General features: G+C 25.9%; 4 protein-coding genes across 11 annotated transcripts; 1 reads left to right on the forward strand and 3 right to left on the reverse strand.

Moving 5' to 3' along the window:
* On the reverse strand, positions 1-2,433 carry LOC126872214 (uncharacterized). Of its 2 annotated transcripts, none has more exons than XM_050631897.1 (2): positions 2,219-2,433; positions 1-2,115 (listed from the first exon to the last, which is right to left on the reverse strand). In XM_050631897.1, the coding sequence occupies exon 2, from the start codon at positions 1,981-1,983 to the stop codon at positions 688-690; it is 1,296 nt and encodes a 431-aa protein (XP_050487854.1). In that variant the 5' UTR covers positions 1,984-2,115; positions 2,219-2,433; the 3' UTR covers positions 1-687. The 2 variants fall into 2 exon arrangements, with proteins under 2 accessions (XP_050487854.1, XP_050487853.1); XM_050631896.1 differs by having other exon boundaries at positions 2,188-2,433.
* Positions 2,434-2,567: 134 nt separating this feature from the next.
* Positions 2,568-6,138, reverse strand: LOC126872195 (probable cleavage and polyadenylation specificity factor subunit 2). 3 transcript variants are annotated; one of them, XM_050631851.1, is made up of 11 exons: positions 6,090-6,138; positions 5,347-5,547; positions 5,107-5,266; positions 4,661-5,012; positions 4,278-4,588; positions 3,944-4,203; positions 3,681-3,866; positions 3,236-3,605; positions 2,979-3,173; positions 2,778-2,915; positions 2,568-2,701 (listed from the first exon to the last, which is right to left on the reverse strand). In XM_050631851.1, the coding sequence occupies exons 2-11, from the start codon at positions 5,493-5,495 to the stop codon at positions 2,609-2,611; spliced, it is 2,214 nt and encodes a 737-aa protein (XP_050487808.1). In that variant the 5' UTR covers positions 5,496-5,547; positions 6,090-6,138; the 3' UTR covers positions 2,568-2,608. The 3 variants fall into 3 exon arrangements, with proteins under 3 accessions (XP_050487808.1, XP_050487807.1, XP_050487806.1); XM_050631850.1 differs by lacking the exon at positions 6,090-6,138 and adding an exon at positions 5,702-5,965; XM_050631849.1 differs by lacking the exon at positions 6,090-6,138 and adding an exon at positions 5,702-5,965 and having other exon boundaries at positions 5,347-5,617.
* Positions 6,139-6,169: 31 nt separating this feature from the next.
* On the forward strand, positions 6,170-10,721 carry LOC126872212 (beclin 1-associated autophagy-related key regulator). Of its 2 annotated transcripts, none has more exons than XM_050631892.1 (9): positions 6,170-6,640; positions 6,907-7,012; positions 7,105-7,186; positions 7,254-7,491; positions 7,667-7,848; positions 7,900-8,071; positions 8,218-8,394; positions 8,464-8,593; positions 8,681-10,721. In XM_050631892.1, the coding sequence occupies exons 1-9, from the start codon at positions 6,441-6,443 to the stop codon at positions 8,843-8,845; spliced, it is 1,452 nt and encodes a 483-aa protein (XP_050487849.1). In that variant the 5' UTR covers positions 6,170-6,440; the 3' UTR covers positions 8,846-10,721. The 2 variants fall into 2 exon arrangements, with proteins under 2 accessions (XP_050487849.1, XP_050487850.1); XM_050631893.1 differs by having other exon boundaries at positions 7,915-8,071.
* Positions 10,722-10,815: 94 nt separating this feature from the next.
* On the reverse strand, positions 10,816-21,416 carry LOC126872219 (protein phosphatase 1B). 4 transcript variants are annotated; one of them, XM_050631907.1, is made up of 6 exons: positions 21,250-21,416; positions 19,747-20,672; positions 18,988-19,105; positions 16,748-16,859; positions 16,391-16,445; positions 10,816-11,193 (listed from the first exon to the last, which is right to left on the reverse strand). In XM_050631907.1, exons 2-6 carry the CDS (start codon positions 20,557-20,559, stop codon positions 11,176-11,178), a joined length of 1,116 nt encoding a protein of 371 aa, XP_050487864.1. In that variant the 5' UTR covers positions 20,560-20,672; positions 21,250-21,416; the 3' UTR covers positions 10,816-11,175. The 4 variants fall into 4 exon arrangements, with proteins under 4 accessions (XP_050487864.1, XP_050487866.1, XP_050487867.1 ...); XM_050631909.1 differs by having other exon boundaries at positions 21,223-21,416; XM_050631910.1 differs by lacking the exon at positions 21,250-21,416 and adding an exon at positions 21,131-21,207.
* Between the last annotated feature and the right edge of the window lie 470 nt (positions 21,417-21,886).

Here is a 21,886-nt window from a genome sequence, read left to right on the forward strand (position 1 = left end):
GGGAATTTAAGTGATGTATTGATTAGATGATTCATAAATATACATTGAAACACTTAAAAATAACATTTCAACACACTTGAGTAATTGAATGGCACTTTAATATTGTTTATTTTAATTTTAAGTATGGTTTTTGTTGTATAATATTTTTGCTAATGCAAGAAATATTTTACTGAAGATAAATCTAACAATAAAATCTTAATTAACATGGAATAAAATTACAAAACCTTTGTAAAATTTGCAATAAAATCATTCGATTTATATGTATTTATTATATACATCTTTTATATGTGGGTAACTAGCAATTATAATATAATAAAAAAGATATAAAAATTTCTTTTAAACATAGTGCTAAACAACTTATGAAAATGTTTTTATACTATTTCTTTTGATAAATAAAGTATTCAAAATAAGAAATGTATTAACAGGTGGAGAATATTTAATATAAAAGATAATATTGGGAAGTTGAAATATTTATACATAAATTATGGAATTCTATATACTAAAATCTAAATCATTCTGTTTTGTAACAAAGTTTTATATACATGTTATATACACGTTATACAATATTGTATTCTTATATTTATATCTTACAATACATATAAAAATGAATTACTTTTTCCTAATAATAACTTTCAGACTAAAATTATCTTATAGATACATTAAATCTAATTATTACTTGTGATTATTTTATAGAAATTTATTCTCTGTTATAAATTTTCGAAATATTTGTGAATTCTGTATATCTTCAGTGAATCTTAAAATTGAAGTATCTTTAGTACCTGTTTCTAGATTTGATTTTCCAGGACAATACTGATAACGATTTAATGTAACTAAATCTTTTCCAATATCTCGTGTATACATATTATTTTTGTTTAATGCTTCAAGTGTATTATAAATATAAATTGGTTGATTATCAGGGATACTTGAGTCATAATGTAGTTTTTTAAATATTATGAATGTTACATTCCTATTGGTTGTATCATCAATTTGTTGTGTACAAAATGTTAATGTCTTTAATTTGTAACGATCTGCTTTCATTCTAGACTTTTTAAAATCTGTCATTAAATCTATAAGGGAATGATGATATCTTAAAATTATATACTCTTCCCAAGATAATGTAGTGATATACCTAACTTTATTATATGTACGGTACAAACAATCTGCTTGTATCAAGTCTTTTATTATATTAGGGTGAGTAGCAGGAAAAGGAAAATTCCATGGCACTACTGTGTATGTAAATTTCCAATATGGATCTTGAGATTTAAATAATTCTTTAAGGTTATTATTATATTGATTTGGAATACCAAAATCGTACACTATAAAATTATCTACGCCAATTATGTCATGAAACTGTATAAAGCCAATCATTTGTAATAACTGTATTGGTTTTGTTAATGGTGGTGCTATGCATACTCCAGCATTAATATAATTTAAATTATGAGGTTGGCTTTTTATTGGTAATATAGGTATATTGTGAGCATCTAAATTAGATTTTGTAAGAAACATTATTCCTACTGGTATTTTATTTGTTTTGTATGCACAATAGAAATGATATCCTCCATAATTAACATTTTTGTCAGTGCTATTTAAATTATTACTAATTGAAAGATAACTAAAACTTCCTAAAACTGGTTCAATTTCATTTTCAAATAGTATTTGACATTGCATATCCTTAATGTTATTTGATGAACCAAAACCTATTACTTGAATTTCTTTGTCGCGTATATTATATGCAGAATAAACATATAGATCATCATCTAATCTTTGCCAAGCAGAGAGTGGTTCTTCAAATTTCATATCAAATTTAGTAAACATTGGCACATTATTTGTGCAGTTTATTTCACTTCTCTGATTTGGCTTACCAAAGTAATTAAAAACTTCTAAAACATATCTTAATTTGTTATATTCATGTCTATAAAATAATAAGGATATTAGACTCACTACAGCAATTATTACAAGTGCAGCCTGGTAGTATTTTCGCATGTTTCAAGATTTAACGTAATAATTGTAATTAATAATTGTAATTAATAATTGTAATTGTAATTAATTGTATCAATTAAAACATATGGCAGTTTATAATTTGTGAATTGGATTATCTCAGGTATAAATAGAATTCTGAAACAAAAATTTTATTTAAGAAATTAGGTATTATTGTTATACGAGTTTTATAAATTTTTATTTACGTACACCTTGAAAATAACGTATTTAAAAGTTTTACTTTGAGATACGTATAATATGTTGACATTTTCTTGAAATATCCCATTTACTATTTAATCCAATTGTTGAACTTATTGTTCACTAAATTTCCATTTCTTACACTGTATTATTATTGAAAATTAATTTAAATGCTTGCAATCTATATTTGTTGGAGATTAATTCAAGCGTTTGATAACCAAATAAAAACTGCTAGGTTAGTAATCTTTCGCGCCAATTTTTTAAATGATCATGCATGTACATATATAGATATAAAATATTTATTGCATTTTATTATTATTTTTCCTTACGTAACGTTTGAAAGGATTTTTTAAAAATTATTTTTAAGGTTTGCACAATAAAAAAACAATAAGTAGTTTTGTATTAAATTTAAATTTATTAGTATAAAGATGATTTATACAATTGCGTATTGTTCGTATAACAATTCGCGTACTTTATAATAATCTTCTGAAATGCAGCCTTCTAATATTACTTTTCCAGCCTCATGCTAAAAAGATCGTATTAAACTATAAAATATTTTTATTTTATCAGATTATTATATTTTGATGATATTAAATACAAACCCTCCTAACGGCGATAGTATTATTGCAACACCATAAAACACCTCCACTAAATTCAGAAGGAATATTACTTTTGTTCAAAATCTGTTTAAAATCAGATAGTTTTAATTCGTTTATAAATGTTGTTTGATGGCCGGGTACCTATAATTTATAAATACATTTATATTGTAAAAACTAAAACTTCATTTTTGTATGAATACATACCTCATTTAATGGTAATGGTTCCAATGTAAGTATTTTGTCACTTTGATCTATTACATCATCTGACTCGGTACCTGCAACAGCATCTCGGCATATCTGATCACGAGCAGTTATCATTGCATCAACCCATGCTACCTCAGAATCACCTTTTCCTTTTGAAAAGTTTAAGCCACTAACAAGCGCATCTGTCAAACGAACCTGAACAAAAAGCGACATTTTAATTTATACACATTGGTTTACAAAAATTAATTAAATATTACTTGGTATATGTGCGTTTCTGTTGTAGCATCTAATGTTTCTCCCCTCCCTGGAATAAACACTCGTGCACCTGCACTTTGTGCTTGTTGAGCCAGGATTTCAGTGTCCTTTTGTGATCCTCTAACTAGTACAACTCTTCGTGGTCTTAATTGCGCTAAAATTTTCTGTAGTGATTCTCCGTCGGATCTACCTTCAAAATCTATATATGTGACAGATGCATTAACTGTCATTGTACGTGTAACTTGGATACATTTTGTTGGGATATCAGTGGGTATTTCTGGATGATGAGTAGTATCTTCTTGTCTTGTTTCCAGATTTTCTTTATTATCATCCACTTCTGGCATAGTTTCTGCTATTTTATAATCTTCTGGTCTATGATATATACAAATCAATATAAATATTTAAAACTTATTATACATAGCTATTATTAATTTAATAAAGTAATACCTTATAATTTCTCCATATTCGTCGATTTTAATTTTTTCTTCTAAAAATGGAAACATAGGGTGTTGTTTTTTACTTTGTTTGAAAAATCCTGGTTTACTTTCTTGTTTTACTAATAAATCGTGTTTTCCTCTTCCCCCACCAACTTCTATTTCATCTTCTGATTCAGAACTTACATCAGCAGTCTCCCTAAAAGGTAAAAAAGTATTCAAGGAATAAGAGATATTTTAAGAATAAGACAATTTTTATATTATGCAATCACGTACATTTGTTCTTGTTTCAATTGCTCTTGCTTTAATTTTTCTTTTCTTTGATATTCTTCTAATTCAAGTCCTTCTAACTTAATTCTCCTTTTCACCTCCAATGTAATATTTCTATTACCGCCCTTTTCAACCAAATCTCTTGCAAGTGTTCCTGGTGATGTCCTGCTAGTTAATATAATACTGTTTTGGGGGTTACCACACCATTGCAAAAACAACTCTCTTGAAAAACCACATTCCATATCTGGAGTACTTGCAAGTACAACCTAGAGTATTTGTATATAAATGTATTTTCAATTATAATGTTTGTAAGTTATAATTTTATTAAAGATATTCTAACCTTTGGACTGGGAACTTGATTTAATTCTGCCATACTGTGACATAGTTGTAAATGCTTAAACTGAAATGGATTGTTTCTAGCACCTTCAAAACTCCTCATTAATTTATCACTCATCCATTCTATTTGTGACTTAGCAAACTCAACGACATTGTAACTAACATTGTTTAAAAGAGCCAAAGAATATGCAAGTAAACCAGATTCTTTATTACGCCATAATTGGTCCAACATATGAGCCAATTCTAATACACGACCAGCTGTATCTACACTGACCAAGACATTTCCACCTCCACGTAATGTTTGTAAAATGTTTGCTGTAAATTATTATTGCATATAAAGTACTATAAAAATTTATCATTTATTATCATAAGCATTTATTTTCATACTCATTAATTTCTCATCTCTTGTTCTACGTCTTGCTTGCTGATAAGTAGCATTGAAAGCATCTGTTATTAACAAAGATGGTCTCTGTAGTCTTTCTAATTCGCAACCATTTAAATGTCGTTCTTTTTTGTGATTAAAATCAACAGCATATATTATGTCTTCTTCGCCAACTTTTACAATTTTCCAGATAGTTCCCCCAATCATGTGACCAGCTGGTAAAGGTGTTAAAGTAACTCCATATCCTTTTCCTTTCATTGAAATGCTTTGATTATATTTTAACTGAACTATTTTGTCAAATGCTGCATCAACATCATCAAGTGTAAAAAGATCAAAGTCTTCCATATTATGACGGGACTATAATAAATAAGCATAAATGTCCTTTGTATGTATATGATTTTTTCTTATGTCATCATAAAAAAATAATTGAAATTCTTTTCATCAAAAATACCTGATACATATCATACATAAACATTTGTCCCATCTTATATACAGGAATAGTAGCATATATTGGACAATTTAATCCACATTTTCCAACTAGATATGGTAAAGCACCCAAATGCAATGGATCTGGATATGATAAGAGTACTGCATCTATTTGGTGAACATGTCTGAAATAATATTGTATTGTTTAGTTAAAATTTCCTATTGCATTTATAATTATTCAAATAATATATAATAATTTATCAACCGTTTTAATTCTTTTATAAATTCTTGATCAAAATTTTCATCCCATCCGCAATCAAGTAATATTCTTAATTCATCAACTTGCAATATATAACAAGGAGGAGATTCATCCATAGCCCCAGAAATAGCGTGAAGTTTTATTATTGACGTCATTGTCTTTGTTTTTTTTTCACTTATTAAAATATATACAAATAATAGATAATACCTAAAAATTCATTTAGTATATGCTTTTATTTCTTAATTATTATAGAACTCATGTATACTTCCAACATAACCTAACATAAAGGTATGATTAATTATAAATAGATTCATAACTTTAAAAGAATGCCAAAATATTAAAAAAAAATAACATTTATTACCGTCTAATATTAATTTAATTATTTCTAAATGTATGGAAATGTTTGAAAACAAAATATTTTAAAATATTTTCTTAAGCTTAGAAAACAATCAACAAACGGTACAATTGACTTTTGGCTACAGTTCCGGTATTTCATAGTAAGAAAAATGAATAATTTCGTCAATGTTATATAAATTACAATGAATATTTCATAAGTATATAATTATAAATCTGTAAGTTAAAGAAAAAAGTACAGCAAAAAGTAATTAATAACTATAAACCAATGTAAAATGTATAACTTAAATAAAATCACAAGTGAAATATAAACGAGTAATTTTCTAATAATTTTTATACATCTCAAAGAAGAAAAGTCATAATATTACTCAGATTGGTATCTATGTGTGTTTTACCATAACTGTGTTTACAAATACATTCTAAGATTTATGTATACATTCTTTGTCTCTCTCTTTACCTCGTAGCATAACGGGACTTTTTTCAAGACGATTGCAGTCACGGTGTAGCTATGAGATACGTAAGTTGAGATTTAAGTTTGTTTTTTCCATAATTCAACGATTACTCGTCGAATTATATGGAAATTTTGTGTGAAATTAGGTCGCGTGTATGTAGTATGAATAAGTATAAAAGTGAAGATACGCGATAAAAATATCATGTAACGGAGTGGCGGGAGATTGCAAGTAAATAGCAGATCAGCTGATGAGTGACAACAGACAAACGAAAGCTTATTGTTCTTGGTCTTGGTTATGGCGACAAGCAGTTCCGATGGTTCTTGTACAGCACCTGCAGATTTTCAGCTTTCGTCAGAATTGGAAGACGTTTCAAATCGTTTAAGCGTGAATTTATTAAAGTGCCCACTGTGCCATAATAGTCGCCGAATTTTTCATTGTCGGCAGTGTATTCAAAATGGAGATTTTATCCATTCAACTTCTGTTTATTCTGAACGGTGAATATATTCTTATAATTTACGTATTTACTGGCCATTTATTTTTATGTATTAAAGCTTTGTTTGGCACCAAACATTCTTTAAATATTTCTAATGATGTTGAGTATAAAAATAAATTTTTATTCTCACTAAATTACGAAAAAGATTCGTTATGAAGTTTCGATGCATCAGTTTCCAAACTTTTAATTCATATGAGTAATAATTATATACGTTCAAATATTTTATTTTTAAAATATTATATTTTATTCTGATCGGTATCTGAACAGGTTTGCAGATAAACAATTGCGACTTTTACGGTTGAAAGCTGCCAGAGCTCAATTGGAAGAAAAATGTGTAAAAGCTCTTGAAAAACATAAACAAAGGGATAAATTGGTATTTTATATTTAATATTTTAAAGTCAATAATAAAAAAAATATGGATTTTTGTATACTATCATTGTATTTAATTATTCTTTGTGTTTGTAGATATGTGATATAAATACTTGTAAAGAAAGAGTTAGACTACTCCAGTCATTAGTGAATGAAACGAGGCAAAGTATAAACAGAGGTATATATAGCATAATTATGTAATATTTAGGAAAGTGCTAGACTAAATGAAGTTTAATAATATGCAGGTAATCAACGTTTAAATATTCTCAAAGACGTAAACTCTCAGTTAGCACTTAGATTACCTAGACATGAAGAACGAGTAGAAAAATTACATCGTTATGTTACTGGTTTGAGAGCAAAACAAGAAAAACAAAAAGAAGCGGTAGATAGGAAAAGACAGCAGTTGAAAAAAGTCATCAGAACTGCTGCTAAACAATTAATTCAGTATATTTTTCCATTATCTAAAGTGCAACCTAGTAGAAGGTAATAATATCCATTAACTATCTAACAAATTATTAGAAATTGTGAAACTTATGATCAAATATTTGATCATATTGATGATCAAAATTTATTTATTAAACATTTTTCTACTTGTTTTTATAGAAGAAGTAATTTTTTAATCAATAAAAATTGATAAGAAAATATTAACTGTTTTTAGTCTGTGTAGTAGCGAGGAAGATGCTAGTTCAGATGTAACTTGTGCACTGGCAGATGCATCTGGAACATCATATGTTAGAGGCAGATGGATAAATGATACAGAAAATGCTCTAGAAGTCCAACATCGTATAGTTGCCCCAACTTTACCAGGAAGTGGAGATTATAGTGCTTATTCTTTATGGGGTACATATGCCATTTAGCTTGAACTTTTTAAATAAATTTTATAAATATCAGACACATCTGTTTTAGTGGCAGCAAATAAAGATGGAGTACCAGGTGCAAATAAAGAGACTGCAATGCACAATCCAGCATATAATATCAGTGCTGCTTTAACTTATGCTACACAGTTGGTTAATATTATTGCTTATTATGTTAATGTAAGGCTACCATATAAACTTGCTTATGGGTATGTCAAAAATATTTCATTTTTTATATGCAATATTTTTTGTATAAATCATTGAAGTAGAGATAGGATTACATGTAATATTTTGTATATCAATCATTGCAATAAAGATAGGATGTTATTAAAATTTGCTTTTTAAATATTTTCAGAGAATTTTGTGGAAATGAGATGTCAGATCAAAAATTTGCCAAGAAAGTAGCAAGGCTCAATAGCAATGTATTACATTTATGTTTTACACAAAATACCAACACTGCAGTTTTACATCCAATGCATACTCTGCAAAATCTAATGCACTTGCTCAATACTGAAATTAGTGATCTTGGAAGGTATATATTTATTATATTTATTTATTGTTATTATACACTAATAGATTAATGATTTGTGTATTATGACAGAATTGGTCCAATGGAAGTTGATTCAAATATTGTAGCACAATTGCACAGTCAATTAGTTCCCGATTTAGAAAATAGCGACGATTCTGCTTCTGATGAAGAGGAAGATACTTTTAATTGGGATTGGGAAGCTGTAAGTTTGCTTTGATTAATTTACTAACGGCTGATGTGTCATTTTATAATGTCTCATGTATATTATATAAATATTTCATTTTTATAGGTACCAAATGTTGCTTGTCCTGAAATGGCAGTTCCCATTCCTGGTGCAATGATTAGTCAACAATCATCTAGTATGCAAGTGAATCAAAGTGTTGCTGGAGGCTTAGTTACAAGTGCTGCAGCTAGTATAGCCTCTATTTGGCGTGGTTGGACAACAAACAAATAGACTGTTTTATTTAATTAATAAATCTCTTTTTATACAAATCATAACTACATATGTAAGGACATATGTAGCAAAAGACACAAAATTGACAATGCTCCAAAAATGTGAAATACTGAAGAATGAATGTTTAAAAGTATAATGTACTGTAAATACATGTATGAATTTATTACTTCATATATGGTACGTGAAATAGTTTAATTCCGTGATAACAAATTTTGTAAGATCTGATGATTAGTTTATTTTGAACTATTTATATAATATACTGATTTGTGCTATTATTTGTAATATAATTCCAAATACTTTCAGTATGCTGATGATAGATCGTAATTCTGTGGTACAAATTTTGTAAGTGTACAAGCAAGCAAGTTTGAACACAATATTACATTTTCAATAATTCTTTACTTATAAATATGATTCATTAATAAGATGTGAGTTTAATACGACTGCCTTTTTTATGCTCACTGCACTTTGTGTAATTATGTATCTGTTAACATATACATAAAATATTTCCTCGCATTAAAGGTGTCATTACTATCATGATATTATCCGTGTACTTCTAAGTTATTACAACATGATTTTAACATAATGTTTTAAGGTCTATAGTTTTTGGTTTTCTACAAATATATACAATTGGACAAATCAGGTAACAAGTTTGTTACTTAAAACTACTTAATGTGTTTTATAAGCGATATAATGTCTCTGATAGGAAAACCATATCTTAAAAATGTTATCACTTTTATGTAGATATGATCATATCATATATATTCCACACATATTTTTGATCATATATCGAAAAAGATATGACCTGTTAAACACTTCATACCTGACAATATACTATACATAATATGGATGTAAGCAAGGTTGTATTAGATTAATGACTTTTCATTAAATTAAGTTAAAATTAAGAATAACATATATGATATCAAAGTAAATTTTGTATTTGAGGTGTTGTTGAAGATATATTATGTAGATTTAGTAAAAATCAAAAATGATTTATATATTATTATTACTAAAGCACAAATTTACCAATGTAGCATAGATGCACCATTATATTATCCTTAAAATATATGTAATTCTTGTAGTAAATTACGTTTTTCTAATTAAATATTTCTTTAAAGTAACAATTCAAATTATTTAATATCTACAATTATACATAAGAATAGGAAATGAAATGTTCTTCATTTTACCTATTATATATGTATTTTAATTTTAATATATATATATATATATATTATGAAGGAATTATAACTATAATTATATAGGAGAAAAGTGAATACCTATATGTAAAGTAAATATGTATATGTAATTTATATTAATTGTAATATCAATTTACTAATAATTGTAATAATAATCATTTTTTTTATAGAATATCATTAAAAAATAGAACCAATTATCTCTTATAATTGTTAAATTTAAAATACAACGTAATGTAAAATTATCTATTATGCGAATAATTAATATTATGCATAGTTACATTTGATTAAATAATTTTATACGTGTTCGTTTTTTCGAAAATTATAGCGTTTTATAAACTACAAGGATAAAATTATTCTATGGAATTATAATTGAATACTAATACAAAATGTTATGTGTAAACTGAAATTTGTAAACAAACTAGCACAAATTTATAAATGTTATTTGATAAGTACTTTAAGAAATTTAATAGCACATCATAGTTCATGTGCTTTAATTAAAATAAAAATGTAAATCTAGTTCTTATCAAGATATTCTTGATAAAATTAAAAAAATATTTTGGATTAGTTTGATAAGTAATGTAAATACAATGATATACAGTTTATATATTATATAAAATGGCTATGTTTTACCTACAAAGTTTCATTGTGATATTACAAATAAATTAGAGTTTGTTTTTTATCAATTTTATTGTATTTTTTAATTTATTAATATTATGGGGGCCTTAAGTATAAATTTGCATACTTTTGGATTATATAAATAACAAAAAATCAATAAAATATAATTGATAAATATTTATTGAGTAGAGAAGGATAATAATATACAACATTAACTATATGTTCAAAGTAAAAACCTATAGTATATTGCTATAGAGAACTTGATCAGATTTTTATCTTTACTTAAAAATTAAAATGCTTTGTACAATAAATTTTGTAACTGAATTTAGTATTACAATGCAACTCCCAAAATTATTTAACCAGAAATTAAATATGCCTGCATCATTCGATTACGATCCCACAGTCTCTCTTCTTGTAGCACTCCTCAGTAATTCTTGTTGCTTGGTATCTCATTTTCATGACTTGTTGATTCACCAGTTTATTGTATATCACATGTATCAAATTGTATACATATTGAGTACACTAACTGGCTTGAGAATTCTGTAAGCATATCATCATATAGTATTTTAATTTCTATGTACATACATTTTATCTTACACTTAGTGTAAAATTCTTATTATTAACAATTAAAAAAAGAAAAAAAATATTTTTCTTCATATTTCTCTATAAAGATAAAATATTTGTTCTACATCATAATTTCAAAAAATTTTAAATTATAGACTATATATATTTTTTAATCCTATAATAAATTAAATTATATTAAGCATTATATCCATAAGATATTCATTAGTGACTAATCTAAATAATATATTTCAATATTAGGGTTGAGAATAACTATTTTTATCACATCAATTAAAGATATAAAATACATTACATACTTACACTAGTGAAATATTAAATGTTATCAAGATGATTATCTTGAAATATTAGAAAATATGGCAAATATTGAAACAAATTATATTAAGGAATATTCTTTTATTTTTTAGGTTTAATTTGTATTTTAAAAACTAATTAAATATATCTTAAAATGTATCTATAAATTACATTTCTCTATACCTTTCTTATTAGTAAACTGTAAATTTATGTTTGAAATATATTGTTTATATATATTTTATTATTTGTTGTTCATTCAAGTTTTTGTTTAAGATTGTGGAAACGTTTTATATTATTTAAATTGGTATACTAATTTTTAAAAATTATAATAGATTAAAAATATCCAAATATTTGAAAACTTAAAAAAGATTACAGTTTCTACTCATAAATTAAAACTTCCTATTATTAGTTTACAGTGGACAAAAATGAAGGGATAATAATTAAAATACGGCAATATAGAATTTAAAATAACAATATTATTTGGACTAATATGTTTAATGCAATCCAATGGCTACTAAAAATTTCCAAACAAAATCCTTTAGACTTAAAAAAAGCATTCTAAAATATACGTGGCATATAGAAACAAAGAAAAATTTTTTAAATATCAAAAGCTGCAATATACAAATTGTGTAATAGAGTGTGTTAATTTAAAAAATTAAAAAAAATTTTGCAAGATAAAAGTCAACATTCACAAAACACACACACTTATGAAAATAACAATTATACTCATTACATATGGATTTAATTATGTATATTATATACAATAATGTAGATAAATAATAGCATATCAGTAAATCTATGTATGATGGTATTATACATACAGTTGTATTTTTTCTTATACTGAATTCAAAATATCAGGATTTTCAGTATAAAAATATAAAAATAAACACACATACACACATGTGCGCACGCACGCACATACACACACATCCCAAGATCTTAATTGCTGATTGCACTAATTATAGGATGCATATTATTGACATATATATGTTGATACATTATTAACATAATCATGTCACACATCATAATCACACATCAACATAATCATGATCAACATAATCATCATACATAATTATGTATATGTATGTATAATGTTAAATAAGTAATAAAGTAATGATAATATTCTAATCACAAATAAAATAACATTACCATGATGTAATAAATTAATAAATTCAACAATTAAGATCTTGACACATTTGCAGTTAAAATAGATAATTTTACACAATATCAAGCATGTCACATTCCAAAATTATTTTATGATGCATTAAGTACTACACTGTAAAAATTAAGAAGAAATTTTATTAGTAGAGAAAATGAGGGAAGGATTGTCTTTATTTACATATACATAATATACGTGAACAGTAAAAGCATTTCTCCTTAAGAAAAGAAAAAAATTATATAAAATGTAGAAATTTTATATTTTCAAGTGTATTATTAATTTACACAAACATTATTAGCAGACGTTGAAATTAAAATACAGAAAGCAAATATTATTTTATATTAATATGTCTCTAGATATAATTTTGAAACAATAGGATCTTTTATCTGTATCAATTGTATTTTTAATCTTGTAAATTAAATTATGTAGTATGTGTAATTATATTGAAATACTAACAACAATTATGATTGAGATCAGTAATCGGAGAATTCAACTTGAACTGCAGGAAAGGACTTGAATATTGTTGAAACGTAATCTGAAGAATGAAAATGGGATGTGAAAGGATTATGCAACAAAACAATCAATTTGATAAAGATGTTTAAAGAAATTATTCTTTTGTTTTAATTGAAAATTTAAAAATTGGACATAGGGTAATAGGCATTATGTAATTTAGAATATTAATATGCAAATTAAGAAATTTACAATTACTTGAAAAGAAAACATAATTCAGGTACACACATTGAAGAAACTTTGTTTTTGTTTATTCTGTACACCATGTAATATTTATGAAATAATTTTTTTTGAAGTAAATAATGTATAAAAATTACTATGTCATTGTAAAATTATTATGCAAGCATATTCAATGAAATTCTTTGAAAATAAAATTTAAGAGACACACAAAAGAAAAATTACAATAAGTACATACAAAACAAAAAATAAAGAGCTACTACTTTTTAAATCTTATAAATGCATATATTTTTTATCATTTCTGTTAACTAATAGCCCCATTCCGGATAGTACTGATATCTACAATATTTTAAGTACAAAATGCAAAATACATGTATTATTTAAGAATGAATAAATAATTATTAGCGTTGTTGTCTAAATCTTATGAAGTTACGAAATTAATAAGGATCATGCCCAAAATAGAAATTACAGAACAGGGCTACTAGTAAAAAGTAGAAGAAACACATGTTAAAAATGTATTTTGGATTTATTTTCATAACCATTGTTATCATTATCACGAGTATACTATTACTTTTGTTATTACTAATACTCGAGTATATTCAATAAAAGAGTAATAATAAATTTATACTTGCATGTATCAAAACGAATAATGTACTTTACTTTTTAATTAAAAGTACACAGGAATTTTGATAATAATTTTGATAATAAGTTTTTGCGTTTTAATTTTTTCTTTTAATTATAAACATATTTTAGTAGTATGAATATGTAATATCTAAGGCAAGATAGTTTAATTAAGTGTTATTTAACTATCTTGTAAGTTTTATTTTGAATTATTTATAGACGAATAATGTTGTATATTTTCAATATTTCGTCAGAAGTTCACAACGAATAATTAACATTTTCAAAAATATGTAAAATGAAAATTATTATATGAGCAAACTCTATAAAGTAAATGATTTAAGATATCAGTAAAACGTATTACTACCTTTATACACTCCATACTTCATTATTAGTAAAAATAGAGGAGATAACTCTATGCAGGGAATTTGTTATTTATTTTAATATATTACTTTAAAACGATAATAGACTGTTAACGTTAGTTAATTTCAGGACCTTTTTTAACCAGGAACGGTAATATATACTTTGGTATATGTATGCTAGATTTATATACTTGAGGATGGCCTTGACAGATAGTTTCTGTTACATATATTTTTGGAGATACAAAATTAATCACATAACAAGACACAAAAATAAATATATGATTACCTGATATATGTGGTTTCATTAACCAGTTAAGTCTCTGTGTACAAATACATTTAATGTCTCCAGAAATCAATAAGGTGCTATTCTTGTAATATATCTTAAGTACTATACTTACTTGTCCATCATTATGTTTATATGATGAATATTGAAACCTGTATCTTAATTGATTTCTATATTCTCTCTTTACTTATAAATTACTTATGAAATATTGATTTTTTATAATTAAAATTATTTTTTTACTCAATCATAGAATTTTACTTGTGATGAAATCAAATAATGAAATAATTTGAGATAAAGTCGATTATTTAAATTTAGATACAAATAATGTAATTTCGAATGTAATTTTCGTCTTAAGAAACTAAAATCAAGGCCTCCTTACTACATTTCTACTGCTCGATTTTTAGAACGATTTAAATAAAATATTGATACACAATTTCCTGAACATAATTTTTATGTATATACATAGCATTGATATTTCTAAAACTAAACGATCAGTTTTTCTACTCTTCTAGCGCGTGACAAAGTTTGAGACATCTTCAAATATAGAATGAACAGCTATATAAATATACTTAAAATTTATTAAGGAAGAGCATGAAAAACTGACCTAAGAAGTAATTGTTCTGAGCGTAAGTTCTCTAGAGCTACAAAAATATATAATCGTTTATAGTAATATTATGCAGCAACATAGCAAGAGGATATGATATAAATATTCTACCCAGGATTAATTTTAATGGAAAACTAGATTTGTGAAATAATTTAAATCTACGAAAAGAAAATTAAAGGTGAATTGTTTAATACAGAAGTTGATTAATTTAAAATATATTAAAATAAAGTAAGTGATTTATAAGTATTATTATAGCAACATTATTCACACTAATTTTCACATTATCTAGTTTTTCATAGAATATAGGTATATTTGTATATATTCTCGGTAGAATACTTTTAAATCCTCTGCTTATAACTGTAATATAAACATTTTTACTCCTTGGATGAAGGATTTATAAAATCCAACAATAGATAGTGATAATTATGAGAACCACTAATACCAATATTAATTAGAATCAGCTGTAGGATGTACTTTGAGTTCACTTTCCGCGTTTTCCGAAATTCCATAGTGAAATATATTAAGATATATTTCTTAATGTTTAAATGTTGTAGAATAACAACATTTTTTAATTAATTTACAATCCACAATATCTTTTTGCAAAAGGATGGTAATATAAAACAAATTTTTTTACCTTTTCATATTATTAGTTAATTTCATGTTACTTGAATTGCAAACTAAACGTTTTAACTGATAAATAATTCTAATAAATAATTTCAAAAGCAAAATTAATATTTCTCATCATTATTGGATATCTAAAATTATTTAGAAATTTAAAAAATGAATTGTGTATTTATCTTTTTGAATGGGTGAGTGTATAATAGTTCAGGATTTTTAAATGTAGTTTTAAACTCTAATTTATTTTTACCAACAATAACGCACTGCAAGAATGTAAGATCTGCACATGTTTAGTAGCAGACTTAATTTAGGATTTACTTTATAATATACCAGTATACTTTTCTTGCAAGTTAAAAATGAATCTCTTTTTACATTAGATGAGATCAGTAAAATAAAGATATTTCCGATAGCATCTGCATCGTTATATGATTATGGAACATGATTGATGATGTCTAATGATTACAGTTGTACATTTGATGCAGTATACAAAAAAAGGTTAGTTATATCGAAAGGAAATCGTATCCAAGACTTACACTATCTGCTCGGTTGGGACAAACTTCTCGAAACACTTGTTCAATAAAAGGTTGCCTAAAAAGAAAGAAATTTTTATATTACAATTTTAATTAATACATATTAATATTTTAGTAAAATTGTATAGACTATAAATAATTTTATCCTGTTTTTTATTTTATTTTATTTAATCAGCATTAAATTCCAAAACAATAAACACTAAAAGGGGAGAATTCAAATTTTGGAGCTAAGCCAAATATAACATTCCTATATTCCTTTTAATTTCAGAAACTATAACCTTAATATAATTTTATATCTAACTTATCAACTAATAGAAAATATGATGAAATAAAAACTTAATAATTCATAAATATACATACTTAGCGGAAAGTCCACCACCAGGAGGAAGATTAGGAAATTCTTGGTCCACAAGAAGTTGTAACAGTTGCAAAAAATCAAATTCATTTTTGTCCTTTTGTACAGCAACGATTTCTATGAATATAATAACAAAATTAAATTGTTTTTATTAAGGATGCTTATATCTTAAATATTATCTCTACTATTATTAGAGTGCATTGTGCATGTACTATTAGATTTGTGCAAAAAACATTTGATCAATATTATTTAAAAAATCAGATGCATCTTGTAGTATCTGATATATATTTTTAAAAATGTTATTTGTTTATTGTGTCACTTTAGTGTTTTATGGAACAGTATTATTGAAACAAAAAGATAAACACAACAAAATAACTATGCATGCTATGCACTAAAATTCATGCATCTACTTAGGACTGGAAAACTTAGTGCCTTGGTACATTTCTTATGGAAATTCTGGATACAAAGTCCGGTCTTAAGTAGACACATTAGTATCTATATTTATGTATAAATAAACATGGTTTTAACAACCTTTTTAAATTTATCCACCATTGGAATTGTATAATCTTATGTAATACACACTCATATATATACATACATACATACATACATACATACATACATACATACATACATACATACATACATACATACATACATATACACACAGATACATATGTCTGTTGTAATGTTCCTCCATAAGAAATGCATTATTAAAAAATAAAATTTCAATAGGTAAAGTATTTCTAAATTTTCAGAAGGAAATGTTCACCTACCTGTGATATCACTTAAATATATTTGAAAAGAGGAACAAACAACTTTTGAATACAAATTTTACTTACAAAAAAGTTTAAAAGAATACCAACTCCAAGGGTGGAATGCATTTTTAAGTAAAATTAATAATTGATGTTAAAAGAGTTTAATCAAAGGAGAAACAATTAATACAATTTGACAGCACACACAGAGAGAGAAAACTAACATTATATATAAACAACTATCAATGTATCTTGCTATCTGTTTAACAGTTGAAGCAAGAAACGCAATATCATTAGTACTCTAATATAATACTCTATTACTGTATTATAATACATACTCTATGTATATACTCTATTTGCTTTAACAATATTTCAATAAACGTTAAAACGAAAGTTATATTAAATGTTTTTTGTGTTTACAAATATTCTAGATATTTTGAATTTACAAAAAACATTTCACTAATCTACTCTACACAAACTTTTATAATTGCAACAAATGGTTGATTTTTATCATGTGTTCTCATAAATATAACGAAATACAATTTGCACAAATCACTAAATGAATATTAAGAAAATTCGAATTTACATTAGATGAGAAGTATTTGTAAAACATGGACTTTAACTATGTCTATTTAACAACAGAAATAAATTTCTGTAGATGTAAATTTCGACCTTCTACCTGGATATTACTTACTCTTTTTTCAAAAGTCTTTTATATTATACACATATAATTAATCATAAAGTATCAATAATTAAAATTTGTCCAATTATTTTAGTGGTATCGCACACAATTTATAAAATTACTAATGTTACTTTTTTGTAATAACTTTACATGCTAAATTATATATTCAATGATTATGAATATTACATTTCTAGAGAATAATGTTATATATAACATGAAAATACATCCATAAGAATAAATTTTCAACATTTCTTAATGGAAATATGTAAGTATGTATATATGCACATATCTCTCAAGAAAATTAGAGATAGATATACGACAAAATACATGATATTTACTAGAAATATATTTTCATTAACATATATATGAAATAAATAATTAATTCATTAAAATATTATTGCATTATAGTAAATGGTAATTTATCAAAAAAGTAAAAATTTTGATAATGCATCAGATATTGAAATCTATAGAAATATTTGCTTATATAATATATTCTGATTTTAAGTTAATATATTTTAGGTATCAAATAAGATATTTCTATATTTTTAAAGAAAAATGAAAATCCAAATTTGATTTCCAAACTTGTAAGAAATACGAGTTTGATATAGATTCTTACTTGTAAATGTTATACCACTATAATGATTGTATTTTGAATTGTACTAAAATTTGATTATTAGATAATGGTATTAAGTGTTGCTCTCCATTTGAGAGCTACCAGAATGTCAAGTATGTGTGTGATATTGTGATTTTGTATTAATGCAACAGCAGAGAGAATATAATTGATTGGAATATGGAAATGTTAATGAACCTTTGATTCTCCTTTCAATGTCCATTTCAAGCTCAGCTTCTTTTTTCTGTGCTTCTGGATTTGGTTTTGGAGCAGCAGGAAATGTCACCAAAACTATGCTCATATTATCTCTGCTACCCTGCAACAAAGAAAGCACTTGTAACAAATAAAATTGAAAAAATATATTTGACTGCTTAATAAAAATATAAAAAACATTAAATTTGATAAATATCTTTTTGTAAATTTGTTCTTTATCAAACATATGAAATGTTAATAAAACATATGTTTTTAATGTATGAAAACATATTAGTAATCACATATATATTTGCAGCTATTCAATAAGTATATAAAAGAAATATAAACAAAATTAGTAACATAAGAAATAAAAATATAAGACAATAGAAATAGAATGTTATCTAAAGCTTAAAGGTTATAACATATTATTATTAATTAATGTTTAATACCATTAAGTATCATAGATTGAAAATTATAGATTGTTTTGAAATAAATAAAAGAATATAAAAATGCGTGCATTTTAAAATATAGTATCTAAAGCTTAAAAGTTATAACATATTATTATTAATTAATATTTAATACCATTAAGTATCATAGATTGAAAATTATAGATTGAGTTTTGAAATAAATAAAAGAATATAAAAAAGCGTACATTTTAAAATGTAGTATCAGTATCTTTAACATCAAAAATAATTTATGTTGACACACCTTTAGTAGCAAGAAATTCATTATAAAATATACACGAAAAGTTTTAGACATCATTACCTTATATAGACAGGTGTCTATAACCTGGTTCGTAACTGCTTCTAGATCATCTGTAAGCAGCAGCCTTGAATGTATAAAATTACACAGATCTGTGTTGTTCATTACATCCCAAATACCATCACATGCTAAAACTAGAAATTCATCGTGTTCATCATCTCGATCTCGAACAAATATTTCTGGTTCTGGAGACACTAACTGTTCACATGGCCCTCGATCTTTCAAATTTTTGTACTCATAATCTCCCAATGCACGAGATACAGCTAAAGCTCCATTAACTCTTTGAATCATTACACTACCACCAGCATTTTGAATTCTTTCTTTCTCAGCAGGTAAACCTGGTTTGTGATCTCGTGTTGAAAAAACTGGATCTCCTGCTCGGCAAAGTACAGCTCTAGAATCGCCACAATTGGCAATGTATATGTTTCTGGGAGATATAAATGCACAAACAGCTGTAGAACCAGATTTTTCAGTACCAGAACTCATTTCTGGTAATTCTCTCATTTCATCGTCAAGTCGAAGAAAGCCAGAATGAATTCCTTTGGTTACATTTTCTGCTTTAAATTCTTCTGTTTGCATGATACACTCTAACAAGTGCTCTGCACTATGAGCTGATACTAATGCACCAGCATGACCGTCAAATACTGCAAAATAACTCCAATCTGAGAGACCACCTTTTAAACCAGTTATTGCTCTATGAGCATCTTCCATTTCCATTCTCCAACCCTGCATGCTGGCAACACCATAATGTAATCCATTGCCAGAGCCATGTTCATTATATTTATCTGTTTTTGGAGTATCCAAAAGTGCCCCCATAGTATTTATTTAGTAATTGCTGTGTCAGCTCGATTAATTTATTTTTCTCTTTAAATATTATTTGATCAGCATCTTTTAACTGATCATTCAAATAACACTTTTCTGAGTTTTACCTAAAATTATAAAAATAGAAAAGGTAGAAAAATCTTAATTTTTAGTACAAAATTGAAATCAAATATAATAATATAAAAATATTGCTTCTAAATTCGAATTTAAATCGAAATCTGAATAACAATATCACGTTTAGCTTATATATATGTATTTATTTATGTGTATGTACTACACTATTACTTAGAATTTTGTCTCAATTATCGTTTTGTAATAGAAGTTTATTGCGATACTATTTCGTTTTATGGCTATAATTTTAATTTAAAAGGAGAAAAAAGGGCAATTAAAACACAACATCGTTGTAATACCGAACGTAACGTACGAGATAATCTCGACATGCAAATATTTCAAACGAAACACGATAACGTTTTACGTAAATGGAAACATTCGAATTACGTGCAATTACGTTCACTATATAATTATTACGGTAGCTTCGTCAATAATAAATAAATTATTTGAATACAGGAATGGAAAATCTCGGAAGCGTAAGCTGTATCAGATTCTAATAAGAAACTATTTAGCAGTGCCAAATTTCGCGACTAAAATAGTTTATACCTCAGTCTGCATGTTCGCGAAACTTACGTAGGGAGATCGTGACCAAATATCATCGTTACTTTGCGAAAGTATATATGTGTAGAGCGTGGTATTGCTAATAGACTTGTTTCATATCACTATCACCATGTTCTTTTGCTAGGCTCAACACACAGAACCAACGAAATCGACTTGCATGAATGACGGATATACACTAGGTAATTTTCTGCGCATGCGTTGGTTATTAATAGCATGTTTCATGGCGTCATAATCCGCCAATCAAAAGCCCACGATTTCCGCTCAAGCCTGGGCAATCATACAGGATTCTGAAGTAAAATTAACTCGCGCGCGATACTGGCATTAACTCTCACTAACAAGTACATAAACAACAACATCAAGTTCTTGTCGATGATAAATTGTACTGTCATTGATTACTGCGTTTATCAAAATTGTTATAGTCAGTAAGCGTAGTTTGTTTAAATTTCGAAATTTTGTGAATATAATATAGTACTTTATTTCTTTAAATATATTTTGGTGAACTTTTGTTGATTACATTATAATATGAATTATTTAATGTATAAAAAGTTGTTTTGTAATAATATTCATAATTTTATTAATAGATATATAACGCTATTTTTTATTATATGCAGATTCTGTTTTTCCTAAATAATTGTTTTTTTATTAATTT

This window comes from Bombus huntii, chromosome 12 (assembly GCF_024542735.1).
Source record: "Bombus huntii isolate Logan2020A chromosome 12, iyBomHunt1.1, whole genome shotgun sequence".
NCBI classification, from domain to species: domain Eukaryota; kingdom Metazoa; phylum Arthropoda; class Insecta; order Hymenoptera; family Apidae; genus Bombus; species Bombus huntii.

Bases quoted from the DNA above. Each gene is read 5' to 3' on its own strand.
- LOC126872214 (XM_050631897.1), bottom strand. From the start codon at position 1,983: ATGCGAAAATACTACCAGGCTGCACTTGTAATAATTGCTGTAGTGAGT.
- LOC126872195 (XM_050631851.1), bottom strand. From the start codon at position 5,495: ATGACGTCAATAATAAAACTTCACGCTATTTCTGGGGCTATGGATGAA. The intron at 5,267-5,346 runs GTTGATAAATTA...ATATTATTTCAG, and splicing joins TTTATAAAAGAATTAAAACG to ACATGTTCACCAAATAGATG. The intron at 4,589-4,660 runs GTATGAAAATAA...AATAATTTACAG, and splicing joins AAGAGATGAGAAATTAATGA to CAAACATTTTACAAACATTA.
- LOC126872212 (XM_050631892.1), top strand. From the start codon at position 6,441: ATGGCGACAAGCAGTTCCGATGGTTCTTGTACAGCACCTGCAGATTTT. The intron at 7,013-7,104 runs GTATTTTATATT...TTGTGTTTGTAG, and splicing joins ATAAACAAAGGGATAAATTG to ATATGTGATATAAATACTTG. The intron at 7,492-7,666 runs GTAATAATATCC...AACTGTTTTTAG, and splicing joins AAAGTGCAACCTAGTAGAAG to TCTGTGTAGTAGCGAGGAAG.
- LOC126872219 (XM_050631907.1), bottom strand. From the start codon at position 20,559: ATGGGGGCACTTTTGGATACTCCAAAAACAGATAAATATAATGAACAT. The intron at 16,860-18,987 runs GTTCATTAACAT...TTATATTCATAG, and splicing joins CATTGAAAGGAGAATCAAAG to AAATCGTTGCTGTACAAAAG. The intron at 16,446-16,747 runs GTATGTATATTT...CTTTCTTTTTAG, and splicing joins GGTGGTGGACTTTCCGCTAA to GCAACCTTTTATTGAACAAG.